Source organism: Ascidiella aspersa, chromosome 4 (genome assembly GCF_963924565.1).
Source record: "Ascidiella aspersa chromosome 4, kaAscAspe10.2, whole genome shotgun sequence".
NCBI lineage: Eukaryota > Metazoa > Chordata > Ascidiacea > Phlebobranchia > Ascidiidae > Ascidiella > Ascidiella aspersa.
Window position 1 is genome coordinate 34746456 of NC_139450.1, and position 24037 is coordinate 34770492.

At 40.3% G+C, this 24037-nt stretch overlaps 2 protein-coding genes across 2 annotated transcripts in view; one reads left to right on the top strand and one right to left on the bottom strand.

Annotated features, from left to right (window-relative positions):
• The first annotated feature begins 86 nt into the window (after positions 1 to 86).
• On the top strand, positions 87 to 4516 carry LOC146157682 (intraflagellar transport protein 88 homolog). The gene is made up of 4 exons (XM_083386518.1): positions 87 to 1910; positions 2688 to 3064; positions 3436 to 3532; positions 3953 to 4516. The coding sequence occupies exons 1-4, from the start codon at positions 143 to 145 to the stop codon at positions 4195 to 4197; spliced, it is 2487 nt and encodes an 828-aa protein (XP_083242644.1). The 5' UTR covers positions 87 to 142; the 3' UTR covers positions 4198 to 4516.
• Positions 4517 to 7278: 2762 nt separating this feature from the next.
• The window catches only part of LOC146157683 (brefeldin A-inhibited guanine nucleotide-exchange protein 2-like), a 32390-nt gene continuing 15631 nt past the window's right edge, over positions 7279 to 24037 (bottom strand). The window contains exons 21-40 of the mRNA XM_083387441.1: positions 23456 to 23540; positions 22894 to 23059; positions 22107 to 22246; positions 21569 to 21697; positions 20753 to 20911; positions 19886 to 19994; positions 19344 to 19484; positions 18340 to 18492; positions 17580 to 17806; positions 16979 to 17093; positions 16209 to 16366; positions 15824 to 15957; positions 13791 to 13880; positions 13266 to 13441; positions 12555 to 12722; positions 11950 to 12080; positions 11319 to 11484; positions 10634 to 10763; positions 9034 to 9151; positions 7279 to 8709 (exon numbers count right to left, since the gene is read on the bottom strand). Coding sequence (XP_083243567.1) covers positions 8596 to 8709; positions 9034 to 9151; positions 10634 to 10763; positions 11319 to 11484; positions 11950 to 12080; positions 12555 to 12722; positions 13266 to 13441; positions 13791 to 13880; positions 15824 to 15957; positions 16209 to 16366; positions 16979 to 17093; positions 17580 to 17806; positions 18340 to 18492; positions 19344 to 19484; positions 19886 to 19994; positions 20753 to 20911; positions 21569 to 21697; positions 22107 to 22246; positions 22894 to 23059; positions 23456 to 23540 — 2809 coding nt within the window. The 3' untranslated portion in view covers positions 7279 to 8595. The remainder of the gene's footprint in view (positions 8710 to 9033; positions 9152 to 10633; positions 10764 to 11318; positions 11485 to 11949; positions 12081 to 12554; positions 12723 to 13265; positions 13442 to 13790; positions 13881 to 15823; positions 15958 to 16208; positions 16367 to 16978; positions 17094 to 17579; positions 17807 to 18339; positions 18493 to 19343; positions 19485 to 19885; positions 19995 to 20752; positions 20912 to 21568; positions 21698 to 22106; positions 22247 to 22893; positions 23060 to 23455; positions 23541 to 24037) is intronic.

Below are 24037 nucleotides of genomic sequence, written 5' to 3' on the forward strand. Positions count from 1 at the left end.
CTGTTTTCGCACAAGTAAATATTCTAATTAAAATTAGTTCTTCTTCAACAGTATAAATTTAAAAGAATATTTATTGTAAAAGCATTTCAGGTGATTAAAACATAACTATTTTAATAAACCTAGTTGCTTGACGAGAGCAAAAATGTCGGGTTTGTCAAATGTTCTTCTTGCAACTGAGGAAGAAGATGACGATATGTACGCCGGGTTCAACGACTACAACCCCATGTTCGACACGACAAACATCGCTGAAGACCAGGGCTTTGTTAACGCCGTTAAAACCAGTCACGGTCGACGACCCCCGATGACATCACTACGTGGGGCAGCTGGAGGAAAGCCCCCTCCAACCGGGTCCTTCCGACAAAACCTGGGGTCATCGATGGGTCGCGTACCAAGCGACTTGGACGTGGGGCCGCGACCTATGACCTCTGTGATGGGGGCTGGGTTCTCATCGAACCCGAAACGAGCAGTCGGGAGCACTTTTGACCCCCTAAACCAAGCTGCCAGGGGAATTCCCGGCGCAACCCCGTCCCTTGATACGTTGGAAGAAGATTCGCCTGAAGATAAGATAAAAGCGATGGAGCGTAACATCGGAAAGTTGATCGAGGAAAGCGCTGTGGCGAACAGCCGAGGAGATTTTAACACAGCGACCGAGAAAGCAAAAGAAGCCGGGAAGAAGGAACGACAGTTGGTTCGTCAGCGGGAACAAGCGGGGTTAAGCGACGGGATCAGCCCCGACCTCACGTACTCCGTCCTCTTCAACTTGGCTTGTCAGTACGAAGCTAATGAGATGTTCCCCGAGGCTCTAAACACCTACAACGTGATCACAAAGAACAAAATGTTCCAACTTTCCGGTCGCATTAAAGTTAACATGGGAAATATTTACTTCCGACAAGGAAACCTCGCAAAGGCGATCAAGTATTACAGGATGGCTCTCGACCAAGTCCCAAACTCACACAAGGAGATTCGAATCAGGATCATGCAAAACATCGGGGCCGTGTTTGTGAAGATGGGTCAGTACAACGACGCTGTTACCTCGTACGAGCACATCATGAATGAAAAACCTGACTTCAAGAGTGGCCTCAACCTTATCCTCTGTTATTTCGCTCTCGGTGATAAAGATAAAATGGGGAAATCATTCCAGAAGCTGCTTTCAGTGAATATTGGGATCGACGATGAAGACAAATACACAGCGAGCACCGAAAACACACAGGAGAGTGTTTACCTCGATGCGATCCGCAACGACAGTCTTCGTCAGTTGGAGCGCAAGCGTAAGTTGATCGCTGAACGCTGCATTCTCACCGCTGCTAAAGTGATTGCGCCGGCCATCGAGAGTTCATTCTCTGAGGGCTTTGATTGGTGCGTCGACCAGGTCAAGTTATCGCAGTACCATGACCTTGCTAATGACCTTGAAATCCACAAGGCCCTGATGTATCTCAAAGAGCGTGACTTCACGCAAGCCGTCAGCATCCTGAAGACATTTGAGAAGAAGGACACCCACGTGAAGTCGCAAGCTGCCACCAACCTGGCCTTTATATATTACTTACAGGGAAACTTTGACAACGCACGTCGTTACGCTGATGCAGCCGTGAAAGCCGATCGTTTCAACTCGTGCTCGCTCACAAATAAGGCTAATTGTCTGTCACAAGAGGGGGATAATGATTCGGCAATCGCATTGTACAAAGAAGCGCTAGAGAATGACTCGACATGCCACGAAGCGCTCTACAACCTGGGTTTGGTTCACAAGAAGTTGGGCAACTTGGAGCAAGCACTGGACAGCTTTGTGAAGCTCCACAGCATTGTGAGGAACAACTCGCAGGTGATGTTGCAGATCTCAACACTGTACGAGATGATGGAGGATTGGACACAAGCGATGGAGTGGTTGATGCAATGCAGTGGAGTGGCAAGGACTGGTGAGTCGAAGATGATGTTGGTTGATTTTTAAATGAGCTTTTAATATAATAAGAATATCAAAGCCCATACAGAAGTAGGTATCATTTTGGACGTTTCGAATAACTCTTTATTCATTTTCAACATCATGTTGATCATGTTGAAAATGAATAAAGAGTTATTCGAAACGTCCAAAATGATACCCACTTCTGTATGGGTTTTGATATTCTTATTACGTCTTACTACAACCTCCAGCCATTATGCTCCAAAGCTTTTAATATGTTTAATAATAATGCAGTTTACTGGAAATATTTGTGTTTGAGACTTGTTCCTTCAATTTAATCCTTTTTTTTGGTTGTAGTATGTAAAATAAACAGTATGTTATTTTTAATACTAGTGTTTTCAAAAGGTTTATAAGTTATAAAACCTGAGTAAAGAACACCTGACCAGATAATACCTATTGAGTAAAAATTGTAGTAAAAATTGTAGTAAAAATTGTAGTAAAAACTGTAAGTTCAGTATTGAGTAGTTAGATTTCTTTGTAATAGGTCCAACTATGCATCCCACATAAAGATAGGTATTATCTCGTCACATTTTGACCACTAATTTTGGATAAAGTATTGTTGAAAGAATATTTCCAGTTTATCTGGCTGTTTAAATCATTAAAGAATTGACTCAGATGAAATATTTTTTTATGACTTGATCTTGCAAATGTATTTTACATGTAACATGTTTAGATTATACCTAATTTTTGTCAAAGTTTTCCAATAAGAAAGTAATAACTTAAAAATGTGTTGCAGACGCGAGTGTGTTTGTGCGGATGGCCGACATATGTGAGCGCGACGACGGGGGTGAACAATCACAAGCTTTCGCTTATCGTAACGACGCGTACCGTCTCTTCCCGGCTGACATCAGCAACGTGGAGTGGCTGGGAACATACTACGTCAACTCACAGTTCTCGGAGAAGGCGATTAAGTACTTTGAGCGCGCCGCTGTGATCCAACCGAACGAGGTGCGGTGGCAGTTGATGGTGGCAAGTTGTTACCGACGAAGCGGCAACTACCAAGGTGCCTTCGACAAGTACAAGCTCATCCACGCAAAGTTTCCCGACAACGTCGAGTGCCTCCGATATCTCAACCGACTCTGCTCCGACCTCGGACTCACAAGCGAATTGCAGGTGATTATTGAATTGCGAAGGCTAGTTGTTTAAAAATATCGCATGGGAGCAGATATCTGATCTCAAGTGCTAGTTGATGTTCTAATATTTTTGCTCCATCTGCTGTGTAAGATATAAAAGTCCAAGCATATCGCTCACATTTTAAAACTACTTAACACAACAACTTACTGGCAGTGATTGTGGTAGATAAACCATGTTTGCTTGGGGAAGATATGAAGATCAAGGCCTCTTGTATTTCAAAGTTGGCATGACTCAAAAAGTTTTATTTATTTTCAAGAAAACAAGTCTGATAAACGCTTTATAGAACATGTATTTTGTAATTAAATTCTATTTTGTTATGATTTGCTGATCTTCATGTTTATGTTTTTCAGTCTTATGCAAATAAGCTGCGGAAAGCTGAGAAAGCTCACGAAGTCAGGCTTCAACGAGCAGAGAGTGCAACCAAGCGGAACAAGAACATCAACCCAGGTAAAACGAGTTTCAAAAAATGGTTGTCTGAAAAAACTTGCTTTTAATTGAATTGATGCAATAACATGGGTGACATTGAAAGGCTCAGCTGTGGTCTATCATGAGCCCAGCTAATGGATCAATTGTGATTGTATCTATATCTAATGAAACTCCTAGAACGGTCTTCACATGCGACTCATGAATGTTGCAACTTTTTACCAAAGTTGCATTACAATATGGCCTTGAGTGATGTTTGCCGGGTAACGTTGAAGAAATATAACGATTGTAATTACGGCACAATTAAAAGAGAAAATAATATTCATAGGAGCCAAAAAATATTTTACTGCAGCAACCATCCTTTATTTTTCATTAGAGCGTTTAAAACTTTTGAATGACTCTTGGTAGTTGGGCCACCATTAAACATTTTGTTTCCAACTTTAGGAAGTGCTGAAAGTTCTGCAGGTAGCCGAGGCAACAGCGCCACTGGTGGTGGTTCTGCGAGGCAGCGACGAGTGATTTCGGAGTTGACAGACAGTGAACAGAACTCGCGGCAAAACGTGGACGCCACTTACAGCGATCCACTTGGACCGAGCATTGAGCGACCAAAGACGGCAGCTCGGCAGAGAACCGACCACAGCGACGAGTTTGATGACGTGGTGGTCGACGAAAACTTACTTCCAGACTAGTTTATGTAGAAATTTCCTTTTTTTCACGAGAAAATGCGATTGCGGCGAAAATGGACTGAATTAAAAGTTATAGTTGCTTTTTGTTCATTTTTTTACAATTCTTGTGCATATACAAAGTAAATATATGTCCGCATCAAATACGCGGTTGTTTTTTGTTTTCCACCAAAATTAATGTTTGTTTTTAATTATAAATTGCTTTTTTGTTTGTCAAGTGTTTCTTACAAAAGTTATCACTGTTATTCTTTGTTTTTGTAAATATCTGTAAAGCCCCAAAGGTGCTAGGCTCATGTTGTGTACAATAAAAAGTTTATTTATTGGTTATGGTTGTCTATTATTAACCTAGATTTAGTCTGATTTAGACACTTTTTTGAGAAGTCATCTGCTTCAGTGGTTGTTCGTAGATATGGCCGATACCCGATATTATGAACAAAAGTATCGCCATTCGAGACCAAATGACGTCAATAATACGCTCAAACACAAGTAAAAAAATAAGGACTCTAACCATAAGAAAAACAACATCAACGTCACAATAAAACATAGTTCGGAATAAGGCCAAAATAGGATAATATCAAATATAGGCAAAAAATCAGACCTATACAACACTTAACCTAACCCCGAACTTTAACCTTATCACTAACTCCCCTAATAATTTTACCCCACCAATCAGGGCGACCCATTACCCTTTCAATAACCCCAAACAGGACCGAAATTAAACATCGGTGACTTTAGGGCGCCGTTCAAACCAGGGCTGGGGAGCCACCGTAAAATAGCATTAGCTCCGGCTCCAGCTCCGGAGCCATCAGGCAATTATTAAATGGCTCCGGCTCCAGCTCCGGAGTCGTAAAACTCAATCCTTTGGCTCCGGCTCCGGCTCCGGAGCCATCAAACACACACCCAATGACTCCGGCTCCAGCTCCGGTGCCACCAGTCACTTATTCAATGGCAAGTTTTAAAAATTGCTTTTGGCTAAATAACGTTGGAGATGGAACAAAATATAATTTCTTAGCTTTAGCACCACAAATTGAAAAATGGCTCCAGCTCCACAAAAATAATAAAAATGGCTCCGGCTCCGGCTCCACAAAAATAATAAAAATGGCTCCGGCTCCGGCTCCAGCTCCACAAAAATAATAACAATGGCTCCGGCTCCGGCTCCGGCTCTGGTGGCTCCAGAGAAAATGCTTAGCTCCGGGCTCCGGGCTCCAGCTCCGGCTCCCCAGCCCTGGTTCAAACTAGGACGCCCAAACGGCCGATGCCAGACCCATGGCCCCGATAGTCCCATACCCTCTACTCACAGTTGCAGGCGTGATTTCGGCCATTTAGGCCTTCTTCCGATGAAGTTAGGCCTTATTCAAACGATTTCGATCTTATTGTATTGTCTTAATGCTATGGTTTAAAAGATTTTCTGCTTTGGGTTAGGTCTAGTTGTGTGTTCCCAAAATTAAATCGTTGGTATTTCTTTTCCAGGTTAACACTTCAAAGTTTTCATTAATGTTATATAAGGTTAGTTAGCTACAGTTGTTAATTTACTATTTTTTGATAAATTTACCTTTCAAGATTGAATTGCTGCATTGGATCGCAAATTCAGGATAAAATTCATATATAATTGGGATCTGATTGGCACCGATATCACCCTAGTATCGGACGAGTACCGATATCACCCTAGTATCGGACGAGTACCGATATCACCCTAGTATCGGACGAGTACCTATACTTCCACTTAGCAGCGGGTATCGGCCCCGTCTGATATTATTGGACAACCCTAGTTATTCGTGTAAGTTAGACCAATCTCAATGCAAGCGAATATAAGTTAAACTGCAACAGCTATTGTGAAATGGTGGATTCCAACCTTATATTATTTGGTCAAAACACTTATTTTAACGCAAGCAGCTTTACTAGAAGCTATATAGTTAGGTTTTTAGATAATTCCTATATTTACGACGAGATAAAATGTAATAAGTTACTACTTACCAGGGGTTTTTTTAAGGTTTGGTTTGGGTGACCGCTAAGTAGTTTTAACAGACCGCAAGTGTTTCTTTTAAATACCAAAAAGTTGCAAGTCTAAAATTTGGGAAACCGTTTCGGTCCCCCAAAACACCTTAAAAAAAACACTGCTACTTACAATAGTGAGATAAGCCTGCTGGTTATATTGACAAAGTTATTCTGAAAAATCAAACCTTATATTTTGAAATAACGATTTCTTGATTGCTATTGGGTCTTATTGCTCATATGACGTAACAAATTCATAAAAGACGTCATACTCATATCCACATTAAAGCTATTTTCAGCAATTACAAACATCCAAAGTGAAACCCGCCTTTCGTATCTCCACATTTTTTAATTTATAGAAGCTCTGGAGCCATCATAACCAAGGCTCCAGTACCAAAGATAGATGCTTTTTTTTAATCAGCACCAGGGCTGCGAAGTCGGGTAAAAATAAGCCAAGCCGGACTCCGGTCAAAAAAATAAGCCAGAGCCTGGTCAAATGTGCGATTTCGTCGTGTCCGGAGTCCGACTCTACAGCCTGTATTCCGCCAATTTACGAAACTAAAATAACGTGGCTATTCAGCAATCCACTTATAGGGGTGTCGTATAATTCATTCACTTAAAATACATGGTTGGGAAATATTCCACCATGTGATATTTCACTTTAACTTACAGTTTGAGGACTTATTAGTTTTAATACATGGTACTGCGCATGCGCACGTCGGACTCGGGACTCATATTTCACGGGGTCAGTCAGACTCCAGCAAACAAAATCCAACTTCGTCGAGTCCTCATTCCGACTCCGCAGCCCTGACAGGCACAGGGTTAATTGAATAACATTTGCCATACAGAACTGTCGAGTAGTTTTCATTTCGGCAATTTAAAATGCTTTTGAAGTAGAGTAGATAAAGATTTCTTAACTTCAGATCTAGAAATTTTAATGAAGTGAATTCTTTATAGGCTTCGAACTTGAGGCAAAACACAACTAACCTATTTAGTAAAACCTTCAAACAGCTAAAATCTAAAATACAAATGAACTTTGTGACGTCATACGTATTGTTGATGTCATAGCACTAGGTGTCAGCAGAGACGTTTGTATTGCCGAATATTTTATTTATTGTTACTTTGGATGAAATTACACCACATACGTGTACCTACTAACAATTGCAGGCGCTTGTGACGTAACAATCATTTACAGTTGCTGCATAATGACATAGTGACGTCACAAACACGATACTAAATAAATTCACGAGCACAATTATATTTTTGCGAGAAAGAAACGCTAAATAAATATATAGAAGTGTATAGTGCGCGAAAAGTCGATAATTAACGTAAAAAGTTGTTTGACACAGTTTGGAGCTTTTAATAGATTTTGTCTTTATACAAGCGTTTGTTTTTGCAAAGTCACACAGACTCTGGACAAACAACACGGAAGTGTAAACTGCATCGTGGAATTGCACACCTAAGTATTTCTGTGCAGCTGTTTTCAAGCTTTTCACAAAAACCTGAAATTTCCGACAAAAAAAACTACTGACACAAAAGTGTAGGAAACATGACTCGACAAAAACTGGCTTTTCCAATATTCCTACAGTGCATAGCCTTTTCACAAAGTTCAACTATTTTATAATACAGGGACTTAATCCTATTGAAAAGTGTTAATTAAAGTTGTCAGATATTTTGGAGCATAAAGGTTGAAGGTTGTAGTAAGAATATCAAAGCCCATACAAAAGTAGGTACACCATAAAGATTTATTGAAACGTTCAAAATTGTGTCTAGTTCTGTATGCTCTTCAATATTCCCGTCAGATAATAATCTTGACATATTCGTATCTTTGTAACCCCAGATATTTTTACAACACTCACACAGAACCAAGCCGTCAATAGTTTGGCCTGATATTGCTTCACAGTAGCGTGGTGTACACTTGAGCTTAATAACCACAACTGACAGTAACTTGCAATAAGCGCAACAACATCATCAAATCAACGCGAGATCTCATTTCCGCAAACCCGTGTAGGGTTGAGATTCGAACTCACGACCTCGGGAATTCGTAGCATATTGTAAATCAGCTATGTAGAAATATATTCGGGAAAGTGATAATGTGGGATTCGAACCAGCAACCTCTGGAATTCATCCACATAGGCAGACAGCCGGGAGTCGAACCTTAAACGGTCGGAATGTGTTGTAGAATATAGATTTTATGTAAATAAAACCGGGGTGTTCACAAAAAGCAGATTTTTTCTAAAACTATCAGTTTTAGAAAATAATCATTTTGTTGCAAAAATTTGCACAAAATGTTGCCATAAACTAGTTTTCAACTCTCAGAATAAAATCCTGAAATAATCTGCAAAGATAAGTTTAAAGTGTTTCTTGATATGCCCCCGACATTCAAATAGCAGCATGACAAGGGGAATCCCCTCACGAGCGGGATCGGATGAGATATTTGCGGAGCGCGAAACGAACTTCCGGTGTGACGTCATAAAGAAGAAGGTCGCACAACGGTTGGTGCAAATCGGTGCTCAGCTGATCGAACTAAGAAATAAGGCATTGTTACGCGACAATCGATTGGAAACTTGTTTAAAAAATTGAAACACGTTCCGCGAAAAACCTAAAAACTGAAAGAAAGTTAAAAAATACAACCTAAAACTTTTTTAAGATTAGATAAATCTCTAAACTGGATTTATCAAAAATCTAGGTAAAAAAGTGGAGACACTAATCGGCAAGTTTTATGGGGCACCACAAGTACAGAAACCATGTAAATGGGTTAGTGATTTGATTGTCAACAAAAAGCCGGCAATAACCTTCGAAATAATTAGGATTGTTAGACAAGTGGATATTAACTGAAACACAAACCACCTTTTCTTTGTCGAGCCTCAGCATCCTTGTGATGATCAGGATGAGAATGGATGTCCAAGCTGATCTGTGCGATTCACTGCTTATTGTCGTGAAGTACTTGAGAGCAACTTGACACGTTCTGCAAGTAAAATGGGACAGGGGGTTAACTTAGGGGTATTTTTAGGGGTTGAGTGTAGATGGGACAAAGTAATTGAACCAGCGCTTCTTAACCAGTGGCCACAAGAGTTTGGTATACAGCGCTTTATATGGAGATATTTAAATTTTGTATATCTCAAATGCATCTTGTTTGAACAAACTTTCTTTTTATGCTTTTGCGTTCGCTATCAAATTAATATTGCACAGAAACGTCAGCCATGATTTGAATCCAAACGCACTGATTTCTAATATGGAAATTAAATTTATGCAAAAATAAAAGACTAACAAACATGTTTCGACATTTTAATTAATGTTAAGTTAATGTGCCGCTAGTTGTTGAAAGATTTCGTGCAATCTTAGGAAAACCGTTCCAGTATTTTATTGTTGTTTCAATGCATTTTGTTTTTGTCTTCATTATGTTGTGGTTTGTAAAGAATAATTCCAGGAAAACTCTGCATATAATCAGCACAATTATAAATGCTTTGTGGTTAAAATGATATTTTATGTTAATTATTATTATTGTAGGCGCTGAAAAAACCTTAGTAAAACTAGAGCGCGTCAAACAGTGGTTTTCAAAACTGTGTTCCAAGATACATTAGGTTGCTCGAGAAGTTCAAGTGTGCGCAACTTTTGTTATTTTGGATATAACCCATTTTTTATCACAAATTGACATTAAGTCCTATCTATTGGATAACTGGTAACTTATGGTATTTACCCACTAACTTAACTGTCTTTGGGTGATTATAAATTGTACAGTTTAGCAAAAAGTTTGACGTCGATTTGTTTACTATTTGTTTAGTGTGCCACAGACTGTTAGTTATTAAATAGACTGTTTAAACCACGTATCCCATTCCACTAGTGGCTAGTTTCTCACCTTAGGACAATGGTCGAAAATTACACAATAACTTCTCAAGAATATGCGGAGTCGGACTCGGGACTCGGTTAATTTAGTTGGGACTCGAGTAAGACTACCAGAGTCCCGAGTCAGACGTGCGTATACGCCGTTTAAACCAGGTTCCATCCACTAGCCCAGGGTTGGCCAATATGCGGCTCACGTTCATATCACGCTTATGATTTTTTAGAATGTTTCGATTTTGTTTGGTAAAACTATTGTCGGTTCCGACTCCCACTGTTTGCCTAAGGTTATTTTTTTAGTAACACTTTTAAAACAAGATAAACGCAAAAAATATCCCCAAATAATATTGATATACGACATTATATCGAGGAATAGGTATTTTTGTCCAATGCGTCGCGTCTCCTTCCAAATTAAAATTTTGTCTTTTTAACCAAATAAAGGCATTTTTTTTCGCGCTTCGTGCGATCGCTTTGTGGAAGTTAGTAAGTATTGGAGTGATAGGCCCATTCATTTCGTTCCATGTGTGTGAGGTGTGGCTCTTTGCGGTTAACCAAGTAACACATGCGGCTCTTGTTGTCTGATTGGTTGGCCACCCATCTAGTTACTCACCTGAGGACGATGGTCGAAGTCTTCTCGGGGCAATCCACCTTCTCATTGATCCTGAACAGAATGCGAAGTGCGCAAGCAAGGCTGGTCGTCTCCTGACGCACAAGGTTCGGCTTCGACTTGCCCTTGAAACCTACGTCACACGGCATGACGTCACATATGGTTACGTCATACAATACACGATTTTTTAAACATATATGCCCCTGTATGGCGTGTTAAACTCTTGGTGGCTTATACTTAATGGAGTTGTCAGTCATTGCGGTGTGAATAAAACATTTGTTCGTAGTTTTTTAGCCAGACCTTAGTAAATTAATTTAACAGAGCAAGCAATTGAAGCATATTTAAAGTGGGCGTTACTACTAAAGTTGTAAATATTAATGAAGAAAACCCAAGAAAACATCTCAATAAAGGGTGGCAGTTAATTGAGCGTCAACACTACCTGGACAAATATGCAGTGAGCGCTAAAAATTCTACTGCGACAAATTTGTGACGTTTCAGTTGTTAAGTTGGTTATCCTGGTTTAAAAGAATGTTTAATAAACACTCGCTACTTAATATACGCTTCAATTCTCACATTTTGTTTGATGGTGAACAATCCAAAAACAAATTCCTTTCGTTTTAAAATAATAAAAATATATTTGACGAACAGCAGCTGAACCTTCGAAGGTCGCCCTCCACCCACTACCAACCTGCTTTCCACAGAATGGTTCGTTGTTCGTTGTCGCTGTTAAAACGCTTCGCCAGGTCATGTGACTCGTGGAGGCAACGAACCATGACCAGCAGCTGGTCGTCAGTCAAGCGTGAAAACATCTCGTCGTCATGACGACGCTCGGCCGCGATAGTGACGTTAGGATCCTAACACAAACGGAAATACGTAATAATAAGAGTCTTTGGGTAGCTGTTGGGATTTTTGATGAGATTTGAAGTTTAATGATTTGAAAATCGCACACTTTATTATTTCGACTGAAAGTCAAATTTAAAGTAAAATATATATTTTTAAACGAAATTTTTGCAAAATTTCCTTGATCTTACTCCTTCCTGGTTTAAATAAACTCACTTCCCCACAGTTTATTGCCAACCCACTAACCCACACATACACAATTTTACTATTAAAAGCATAATATTCAGATATCAGCGTTTAACAAACGAATCCTTTCGATTCACGCTTTCCAATAAACTAGACTTGCTTTGCATTTTGGGATTTTTGCTTACGAGTCACCCTCAGCATTATTTCGTCCCCTGATGCTTACATATAAACACCCATAACTCATTTCCACCCCTGCTCTCACATAAACATTCATATTTTCCACCCCTGCTCACCTTAGCGATCTGCAGGTTGTGCTCGTCATCGCCTCTAGTGGTGGTTGGGTAGAACAGGACTCGATCAACGCAGTCGATCATTTCAGCTGTGAGGACACAGAACAACTGGAGCCGCTCCAACTCTTCGGGGGCTGGGAAGAAAAAACATGGGTTAATATAAGGGTACAATGGGTTAATGGAGGGGCGCAATGGGTTTATAATATAAGGCGGTAACAACCTATGGGTGGTCATTTAATTTGGTTGGGTCGCCGACTGCAATAGATTTATTAAGATTGGTTCTGAGCAAGATTGCTTCAACATTTAAGCAAATTGCGTCAGCAGCGCGAAGGTATAATTTGGGATATGACGAGTCTTGATTTATATTGATAAATTCGAACTTTATAAATTAATCTATTTACGCTTTGCTTACAAAAAGTTCTGTGAAGGCAATTGGACGTACAATATGCTTAATATTTAGGTGGCCGACAAAAAGGTTGAAAAATACTGATATTGATATATCGATGTGATTGACAGATCGGTCAATATTATCGGTTGATTGATAGATTACTTTTGGACCATTACAACACAAGGGTAACAATGAAACGTAACAAAGGCCCAACAATCACCATTGTTGTTTGGCTTCCACGTGAGCAGTAGTTTGGGGGAGACTTGTCTGAAGACGTTCTGCATGGTTGCACACGACAACTTCCACGTTCCCTCGTCGAACTTTTTCCCGTTGGACAGAACCAGGTTCTCGAGGCAGTTGACCCCTGACCTCGCCAACTGCTCGTTCTCTGCAACAGGATATTTTAAGGGTTGGAAAGTTTAGACAAAATTTCTCCAAAAAAGTGTAAGCTCGGTATTTTTATTATTTTTAGTGTATTTAGTTAAGTAACATATATGGAATTTATTTTACCTAAAAAAAATTATAATAAATACAATAAAAAACGATATAAACGTGTGAAAGCCAGCAGGTTCGGAAAAATCTCCTGGTAATTTATTTTTTTTTAGATGCATGTTTTTGCCATTCTAAAAACACAACCAATCAACCCCACGTTACTTAAATTAGGCGCAAGCACAATAAGGGGTAGGGGTCAGAGAAATAAAGTAATTATGTAAGTAGGTAACGTTTTTTTTCGAATAAAACTTTATTTTAAACAACAGATCGACTTTTTTATTTGTTTTTCGTCTAAACTACAACCTCCAGTCGTTGTAATCCAATTATATAAAGTAATTTAACTTTTGATTCAAACAGCTGCTGTTTGATTAAATAATTACTCAATCAAGGCACAAGTCCTGCGGTGGGATTCGAACCGGCGACCCTAGTAGCCGCTCACCTTTCTCGACACACCAGACCAGCTGGTTGTACACGTCAGCAAGCAGTGATGCGTGAAGTGTGTCGTAATACTGGGTGAATACGTCACAAATGGCGAACAATGCGTGGTTGCACGTGGTCGCGAACCAGTCAGACTTCTCCACTTGTTGTTCTGGCATCTTCATCTGGTCGAAGATCCTGGAGTATAATATGAAAAATTAGTCATTGGTAATATAATGTTACGCGATCCAAGAATCATAGATGAAATTTGGTTTGTAAAATTCCTTCTGGCGAGTTAAAATTAAAACGGGTCCAAATTAAGCGAATAACAAATCGTCTTTGGGGTTTTGGACGTAAAAGTCGTCTTGTAATTTGCTTAACATTCTTTTTAAGTTTTAAACATTCACCAAATATAAGCTGTGATGAATGTAAAGTGCTTAGTTTCTGACCGCATATCACCAACCACATGTAAATATAATAGAGCTGGGGATCATAATCCACCGGTAAACACTAAATACACGAAGCACAAAAGTGAGGTGAAACTTACCTGAATATAATCTGGAATAGATCGTTCCACCAGTTTATGAGGAAAGTGTCTCCGTGAGTTTTCATGATCTCAAACATGACGGTAAGCCCTCTGCGATAAAGTGGAACATAGAATATTGCACAAGTATGTGGTACATGCAACCAGCTGAATAAGTTCTTCCGTTTTTAACAATTAACGCGAAACTTGGATAATTTGTTTGACGTTTCGAGTTTGATCTTAAATCTATAAAAATATGACAGCAGTGCTTCAAAATAAAAAAAGTTGGTGTAAAGTTGAGCTACGACGATCATCAACCAACTGCAACTTTGAAATAAATTATAATGGAAAGTACAAAGTTTGGAGGGCATGCATAAACTTGTTCTGACCCCGTGTAACCCCTAACCCCACCTTGTTCTGACCCCGTGTAACCCCTAACCCCACCTTGTTCTGACCCCGTGTAACCCCTAACCCCACCTTGTTCTGACCCCGTGTAACCCCAAACCCTACCTTGTTCTGACCCCGTGTAACCCCTAACCCCACCTTGTTCTGACCCCGTGTAACCCCAAACCCTACCTTGTTCTGACCCCGTGTAACCCCAAACCCCACCTTGTTCTGACCCCGTGTAACCCCAAACCCTACCTTGTTCTGACCCCGTGTAACCCCAAACCCCACCTTGTTCTGACCCCGTGTAACCCAAACCCCACCTTGTTCTGACCCCGTGTAACCCCTGACCCCATCTTGTTCTGACCCCGTGTAACCCCTGACCCCACCTTGTTCTGACCCCGTGTAACCCCTGACCCCACCTTGTTCTGACCCCGTGTAACCCCTGACCCCACCTTGTCCTGGCCCCGTGTAACCCCTGACCACACCTTGTCCTGACCCCGTGTAACCCCTGACCCCGTGTAACCCCTGACCCCACCTTGCTCTGACCCCGTGTAACCCCTGACCCCACCTTGTCCTGGCCCCGTGTAACCCCTGACCACACCTTGTCCTGACCCCGTGTAACCCCAGACCACACCTTGTCCTGACCCCGTGTAACCCCTGACCCCGTGTAACCCCTGACCCCACCTTGTTCTGACCCCACCTTGTCCTGGCCCCGTGTAAAGCCTGACCACACCTTGTCCTGACCCCGTGTAACCCCTGACCCCACCTTGTTCTGACCCCGTGTAACCCCTGACCCCACCTTGTCCTGACCTCAAGTAACTCCTGACCCCACCTTGTTCTGACCCCGTGTAACCCCTGACCCCACCTTGTTCTGACCCCGTGTAACCCCTGGTCCCACCTTGTCCTGACCCCGAGTAACCCCTGCACCACCTTGTCCTGACCCCGTGTAACCCTTGACCCCACCTTGTTCTGACCCCGTGTAACCCCTGACCCCACCTTGTTCTGACCCTGTGTAACCCCTGACCCCACCTTGTTCTGACCCCGTGTAACCCCTGACTCCACCTTGTTCTGACCCGGTGTAACCCCTGACCCCACCTTGTTCTGACCCCGTGTAACCCCTGACTCCACCTTGTTCTGACCTCAAGTAACTCCTGACCCTACTTTGTTCTGAGCCAACGTAACCCCCGACCCCACCTTGTTTTGACCCCGAGTAACCCCTGCACCACCTTGTTCTGACCCCGAGTAACCCCTGCACCACCTTGTTCTGACCCCGTGTAACCCCTGACCCCACCTTGTTCTGACCCTGTGTAACCCCTGACCCCACCTTGTTCTGACCCCGTGTAACCCCTGACTCCACCTTGTTCTGACCCCGTGTAACCCCTGACCCCATCTTGTTCTGACCTCAAGTAACTCCTGCTGACCCTACTTGTTCTGAGCCAAAGTAACCCCTAACCCCCCTTGTTCTGAGCCAACGTAACCCCTGACCCCACCTTGTTTTGACCCCGAGTAACCCCTGCACCACCTTGTTCTGACCCCAAGTAACCCCTGTGCCCACCTTGTTCTGACCCCACCTTGTTCTGACCCCAAGTAACCCCTGTGCCCACCTTGTTCTGACCCCACGTAACCCCTGACCCCGCCTTGTTCTGACCCCAAGTAACCCCTGTGCCCACCTTGTTCTGACGTCGAGCTTGCATCGGCTTATAATGCAGGAGAGTTCGAATAGAACGGGAAACCAACCTCTGACCCAAACCTTCTCCGCAGATTTCGTGTTGGAAGTTTCCTCGCCGATCAAGTCCTCGAACAACTGAAGTAACAAATATTTAGCGGTGGTTGCACGTGCTTTAAGGTAAAGAAATATAATTTGACTTGTTGTACTATAATTATACGCAACGAGGTCGATAGGCTCACCATTTACCAATAGAGAACCATCAGACTTCTAAAGATTCTCAAAAATATAAATATCTCTCGGCAGCCATAAGTATTACAAGTGTCACCACTTAGTTAACCGGCCAAGTCCCTTATGGGCGTTAATGCTTTATGGCAAGTTGCGCCCACCTCAGGTTTAAGGGCCACATAATCGGCGCATTGCCTGATCAACCTTATTGCTTCCATGCTTGTGTCGGGGAACGCACAACACGAGAACTCACGCAAAGCTGAAACCGCATCTTGGAAGCAGTGGATGATGGATGGGAAGTAAAACTGGAAAGTCTCGTCTGAAACAAGCATTTGATATAAAGCAGTGTATGGGTGACGAACAAATATTGTGCACAAGTTTAATTTAGTTGGGTCTCCTAATATAGTTAACATGGTTAGATTTTTGAAATTGATTCTGAGCAAGATTGCTCCAAAATTTTAAGAAATTTGTGGAAGCTCAGTTAATTATTGGCATTATTAATGCTGTTGTCTCATGTCAAAAAATGTGTGGTAATACACATTAATATTTGTAATAGGAAAATACGAATTTCAATCCAAAAAAGTTTGCGTAAACCTTATTTTGGCAACTATACAAGACAGCTCTTTTGTTCAACTGAGCGCTGCTTTAGTGAAGTAGTGAGTGGCTGGTTCAAAGTCTGAAGGAAGTTACGCTTTAAACAAATTTGGAGCTTGCTGTGACTGACTTGTAACGTTACACTATAAAGTGCTGGAAAACAAAGCACACAAGAATATGCTATATTAAAGTGGTATCAGCGCCAACCAGCCTTATATCGGACGAGTGACGATACTACAGGCTCCGGTGTTATCATGCAACCCTAGAATGCTGACGCTGTAGCTAAAGTAATATAGTGTATAGTTTAAAGCAGTTGGAAAGCGCAGAATAATCTCACTTATGATCTGTGACGTGGTTTGGAACGCAAGCTCTACAATACTTTCATCCTGGTGAGATGCGGCGATCGTGAAAACCGTGAAGATGTTCTTCCAACCAGACTTGATGTTGGGAGCCTACGACATAAAGGTGGTGGTAATTTAGTAAATAATTGTATTTTTACAACATTCAGCCAACAATAGCAAGAACATTATTCAGCAGCGCGCTTCAGTGGTTCCTAATGCTGTTAGTCCCACATAAAATAGCAATAAATTGTAGCACCCTTATACTGTATTTTTCATAATGTTGGGAAATATATGTTAATTTAATATCCACCATATATTGACCAGTGGAGATACCATTTGCGCAATACACAGAACCAGCAACCACCAATGAACCATCAAACTTGGATTAACCATCAAACACCATGTAACTACCAACCATCAAACAGAAATGAACAATTAACCAGTCCCACATATTCACCTGTGAAGACACCATCTGCGCGATGCAACTAACCACCAACCAGTAACCATAAAACACCAATTAACCATAAAACACCAATCACCAAACACCCTGTAACAAGCAACTATCTAACATGAATCAACCATTTGGCATATATTCACCTGTGAAGATACCATCTGCGCGATGCAGCGAACTACCATATCTTGTATCATGAGCGAAGGGTTGTGTTTCATGATATGCTCGAATGGTCGCAGGAAGTCCTTCTGGAAGCTGAAGCCAGGGAGTTCCCCTTTCTCCAGGAACTTCATGGCGAGTTGTCGAAGCGAATCGACAGCAAAGAAAGCGACTCCTTCTTCGTCGCTGCATCCGACAGCGTTGAAGTGCTCACCTGGGGGCAGCACAGAGTAAATATAGGTCAAAGGTCAAACTAAATATTGAAGTATACTTAGGTACAGTATGCAACTCTGCACGGATCTGTAATGTAGCTTGGAAATGCCAAAGGTCGAGTAAATCGACATCATCAGATATATATTAATGCGCTCTGAATGATAAGAAATTGCGTTCCACCTTTTAGCGTTTGAACATATTTCAGACACACATCAACTGATGATGATACAACTTCGTATCGAAACGAATTGATTAACATTATTTCAATATACCTATTATTCATTTTTAAGTTTTTTTTAATGATGTTTACGTTCGAAGTTGGTATACGGAAATAGAAAATATAAGTGTTGAAAGTTTGTTTTTTGTTTTAAAATGTAACTGAGACAATCGCAGACAAAACATTTTAAACAAAGAATAATGATGAAAAGTCTATATTGGTTACATTGTGTTCATAACTGCTGTTTTTAACATGAGATTGCTTTTTTAACTTCATTAAACATAAAATAAAAATACTTAAAAACCACCCATTCTTACCCAGTATGGCCCATATCCTGGACCACTGTATCCTAATCCTTCCCATGTTGTAGTAAGATATCTCGACAATCTTCTGTAGCGAGAACTTTCGTGGATGTGAAGGATTGCAGAGCTCACTCAACGACACTTTGCTCAACCACTGGACGAAATCAACTGCCGATGCAAATGTACCAGGGTTAGGGTTTCTAATTTGGCCGATGTAGCTATAGAATGAAAACCAACCAAATGGAAAAAAACAGCTGGTTATAAAATTTGTTCTATGGAGAATAAATGGTTGTCTCATTTTTAAAGCAAATTTACAATTTTCTTATTGCGAAGCGCGATGGCGAAGTGGTTAGCGCCACTGACCAGCAATCCTTAGATCCGGGGTCAACTCCCGGCTGAGCACTTTACGCGCGGTGCTTGTGGGCTGAGCACCTGAAAACCGTAGCCCGAAGATCAAGCAGAGAGCGCAAGTCGCGATCAAGTTAATAATCTCTGCAACAGCGCGTCTGCGAGCTGAGCTGGCGGCCGTGGAAGGAGAAGAACATCTCTCACTACTTTACAGACTTGTATACATGCCAGTGCAATGTATGGTGACGCGTGCATTGTATTGTGATGTATATGTAACGCGCACTCGAATATGTATGTATGTAATTTTCTTATTTTTAAACCTTGTAGTTATAAATATATAAATTAGCGTGTTGCCAGGCGAAATTTTAGAAAATACGTCAATCAACGACATTTTAGAAGCCCTTTTATATATTTTTCCTAAAATTGCATAATTTAATAAAATAAAAGTAAATGCAACAACGTGATGGTAAGTTTCTTTTTCTAATCATACTAAAAAAAATCAACTGTCGTCAAAACTAATTTTACATTTTTATCAAAATAAGCCAGTTTAGAAGTCACCAGCTAACAAAATCTGCAAAAAATCATACAGGTTCAAATTCTAGCAAGCTCTCTTTTAGGAGCTCATAGCTACAGCTTAACCAGGCTAATATTTATCAATATACAGTTATTACCGATAGCGTCCCCGTCTAATCGTGTCGACCCGGTGAATATGCGATCCACGGCCACCACAATACTCTGTGAGCTCGTCTCTCCCATAGATTCCTGGATGGTGGCAAGCTTCTTCTGCTCCATACCGAACGTCTTGGTGAGGACTGAAACAAGCAAACAACAACACTACAGTGGATATATGCGAATGTTTCTATCGCTGGCTTAATCGGTTGAACCAGTGGTCACCTTTTTCATCACGGTCAAAAGAAATAGCGATAGCGGGCCAGATATAAAATTCTATGTCCAACTTTATTCACTTGATTTTATCATTAAGCGAAGAAATGTAATAAATTATGTCGCATAATAAATTGTTGCACTGTTTAATATTTATTCAAAATTTAGTTTAGAATTCCATATGACAAATTTTAGCTGTACTTTATCTTCACCAAGGAAATGTTTCGCTAGAATTAACTCTGCGGACTGGATCTGGTCAATCTCGTTTTTAAAGAGGAGGCAGTTGAAAGATTGTGCTGACAACAGCTTCTCCCAAGCAAACGCCACTCACTCGGGTTGTTGTCGATGACGGCGTTCCGCTTCATTGCCACCGTGGCTTGATCTTTGACCCCTGACCCGATCAGCTGGAGAAGTTCAAGGTGCGAGATGCACTTCAGGATCTGAACAACAACGATGTCAATTGTTACAGGGTAACTAGTAGTTACGTGTGAATGTTGCAATTAGCATTTTGTCATATACAACATTTGCCAGGGTAAATTTAATAAATTCAACTGAGTTTTTGGCAACAATAAGGAAGTTATAGGGTGTTAAAGGGCACAATATGTAGGGGCTTTCAATTAACATCCTGCCATATACAACAGCGGTTCCAGATATTTTGCCTCATTACCCCACAGGCAAATATATTGCGGCATCCTTGCTGATTTTTTTTAAATTTAAATTAAATTTACTGAAATAAACCAAAAAACAAATTGAAACAACACGCAACATCCGCGAATGATGCAGAAAATATATGTTGGTTAATTGTACTTAATCCCCCCATAACAGACTTCTATCAGGAAGTTTACCAATAAGTAAAAACTAGAATCTTATAAAATATAAATATATTTTGCCACTTTTGGTCATTAGAAACGGCAGCCCAGGCTGAATACAATTAGTTATTTTTAAATATTGCTATAAACTTTTACATAACCTTTGTTTAATTTTTTACCTGAAGCTCTAAACCTCTTTAAGTTAATACCAGAAGCCTAAGGCAATAGAGATTATAAAAAGAGTGTAATTTTATATGTTGATATCACAAACCCAATCATTAAAAATCTAACAATTTGTATTCACCAGTAAACGAATAGTAAACTTAGTTCATCAGCGCCTGAAAAAGTAACAACAAGTGTACGTGAAAGTTTTTCTTAACGTTACTAACCTCATGCCAGGATTCCTGCAGGTAATTTCCATCGGTGTGTGCGATCGAGATGAGGGTTTTAATCGACTCAATGTTCTTCCACTTGAGTTCCCTGATGCCAGCCGTGGCTTGTAGAAGCGAGAAGCGGGATAATGCTTGGATGAAAGTGTCGCGCTCAAGCTGCAAGTAACATAATGTGAGTTTATGCGAACAACTAAAGTAGAATTGAATGGTTCCTAACAGGTGTGCAGTTTATAATGGCCAAGGGTGTCTAGAGGTATTTCAGATTGTATAGGATTGAACATTTGGCGCTATTGGTTTGTTATTAAAGGTTAATTATTCTTAGAGCGTTCTCAGTTAATGGGTATAACACACCAGGTCGTTCCGGAAGGCTTTTTAAGGTAAATAACTTGAGTGTATTAAAACGAGGATGAGGCATCAGCTGTAGAAGTGTGAAAAGGACTTTGGTAAAGACTATATTTTTTTATTAGATCTTCGTTAGCGTTTAGCCAGTGTCCATGGCCAGAACCTTTTACAGATTTTAAACTTAAATCTTACCCTAAAGTAATGGCCAATAGTGAAGAGACGTGCTTTAGGCTTTACAAAAATAGTCAATTATCAAGGAAATCTAAACTTTTCAAACTGTAAAATATCACAAAAAACTATTTCAGAAACATAGATTATTTTCGGAGAGTACTTCCAGAGTAGAATTTTTATTAAAACAGATTTTCAAAGGATTACAAATTTGGGCTATTAAAAACGTATTTAACTATCAATTCAATTTTAATAACTGGTATTAAGAAAAATAAGCAAACACTGAAAGTCATATTAACCCACCGATAGCCCGAATATGCATGCCACCCTGACAGCATAGGACATCCCGTTCAAACATAGTGTTGTTACTTGTTGGTCCTCAAAGTCCTGTAGAGCCACCGAGAACGCGACCATGATCGACCTCCAGCACAACTAAACAACAGTGTAAGTTTGTAGGCATTCACAGGTTAATATCAATTTAAAATATGCAATATGCGTTTGCTCTGCGTGGCTTTGTTGCATTCCCTAGTGGAGAAATCTTGCAACCTGCATATTTAACCGAAACGTCGGGTAAACAAATAAGTAACGGAAGAACTTATTTTCAATGTATATGCCTGGTAGCAACAGCATATTTATATGTTACGGACATTTAAACATTGGGTATTATACTTGAACAATCATCAAGAATTGAGGTTAATCATAAACAATAGCGGGCTGTGAACAGTATTTGCCGAATTATTTATAGTAAAAATTGTTTAACTAACATTTCTGCCCAAGCAAGAGCTCCCACCAATTTTACAAATGAGGTTTTTGCGTTACAATAGTTTATTCAATAGTTTACCTTGAACATAGGCCTGACGTGCTCGTAGTGCGTCGTGCAAATGAACTCAGCTTCCACGTGACTTGCCGCTTCCATCAAAGCTTTCGCTGTGGTCGCCATCTCCTGCATATCTCGCATGCGCTGCGCTGCTGACGACGTACCTGGGGAAGCACCACACGTAACAATGAAGATTACTACACGTAACAATCAATACAAACAATGGGAACAAACAATAGAGGAGCTGTTGACTAGGCTTTATGCGTTAGTTGATTAGCGTTGTGACTTACAGTTTGTTGGTAATTTTTGTTCAATGCAAATGTTGAACAACTGAAGACAAACAAAGTCCACAGAAAAGCTAATCTCAAGCTCTCTATAATACTGGAGCGGACGGCAATCAATGCTAAATATAGTTACACAACATGTGTTTTTGCCTAAACACCAAGTTTTTAAAATACGAGTTAATAAGTTTCAATTCAGTAGTTTATCAAAAGCAGTAGGTTAAAGCTGGAGGAACTAAACTTCTATCGCTGAAGCATATTTCGCTACCTGGTATAACTTCGATCAATATTGCTTGTTTGAGCGATGATCATAGTAATGACGTAAATTGGAATCAGATCGCGGCGCTTTTGTCCGAAAATATCGGTAATATACATGGAAATAAAAAACAACGTACATCCTTAAAAGTACATCTGTTGTTGCATTGTTCGTAAGTAACAACTCTGCGGCCTGTGTTTGATGTCAAACCTTGAACTGTTGCTTCAGGCACCACTGTACAAAGTGTAGGCATATGTTAGATATATGAACGAACCTTTAATATTGCTCGTCTTTGCTCCACTCCTGGTTGGTTTGATGGTGATCTCTCTCTTCTTGATCTGCTCATATATGTTTTCCAGGTATTCCCTGGGAAGATCCTTGCTGTCGTTGATGCCTCGGTTCATTCGGATGTAGTCCTCCTTGGAGATCTTACGCTTCACCTGGAAAGTCACAATCCAAAGGCTACTAAGAATAGATCCGGGCAGTTGGGAAGACATATGATTACCTTTTAATATTATTGTTAACCGGAAGATCCCGTCTTACTTTGTTACTTAAACGTGCAAGTTTCATGGACACCGGAAAAATATGTTGAGATAAACGTCATCAGAAATCTCGAATTAATTTTTTTAAAGATTCTACTAAAGCGACTTTTGAATTACTGTCCAGTTCGAATTTTACCCAAAATATGAATAAATTAAATATGTTTTCCATTTCAATTTTATTATAAAGGCCCTCACGATTAAAATAACAGCGTACTTTAATTTGTAACCAGGTTAAACATAAGGTTAGCGGCACAATTCACAATTTATCGATGTTTTGAGCTTATTGTAGTCTACCTGCGTGCTGTGGAGGTCGGTGGTGAGCATTATGATCGAGTAAGCAAGGACATAAGCAGCATCAGCTGAAGCGAATATTGTGCCACTGCAATAAGAACATATATCAGTAAAAGATCGGTGTTCATTTGAATGCGAAATCTGACGTGGCTCGTCCCTGGCTCAAGTTTTAGTCTTATTTGTTGAAAAAAGACAAATTACTTTAGATTTGGTTTAAACGAACTGTACTCGTTACAACTTTTTATAGAACTGGTTTAAAAATTTTTAAGCACAATATAGAATAATAAAAAAAACAGAGCTGATAACCTGGTACGGTCCTTTTCGCGATTAGAAAAACTGGCTGCTTTATTTAAAAAAAATAAAATGCAAAATGTCTACAAAAATGGTGTAACTAATTGATTATTGTCTGTCACCATAAAGTTTGACTTATCTTACCAGACACACAATTAAACAGAGCTGACACGATTTTATCTATATTCAAAAACATTAAAATATTGAAGATTCCGCGTTTTGTTGGCAAAGTCTAACAAAGCTTTATTCCCACTATAATAAAGTATTGGTGATAAGCTGAGACCTTGTTTGGCC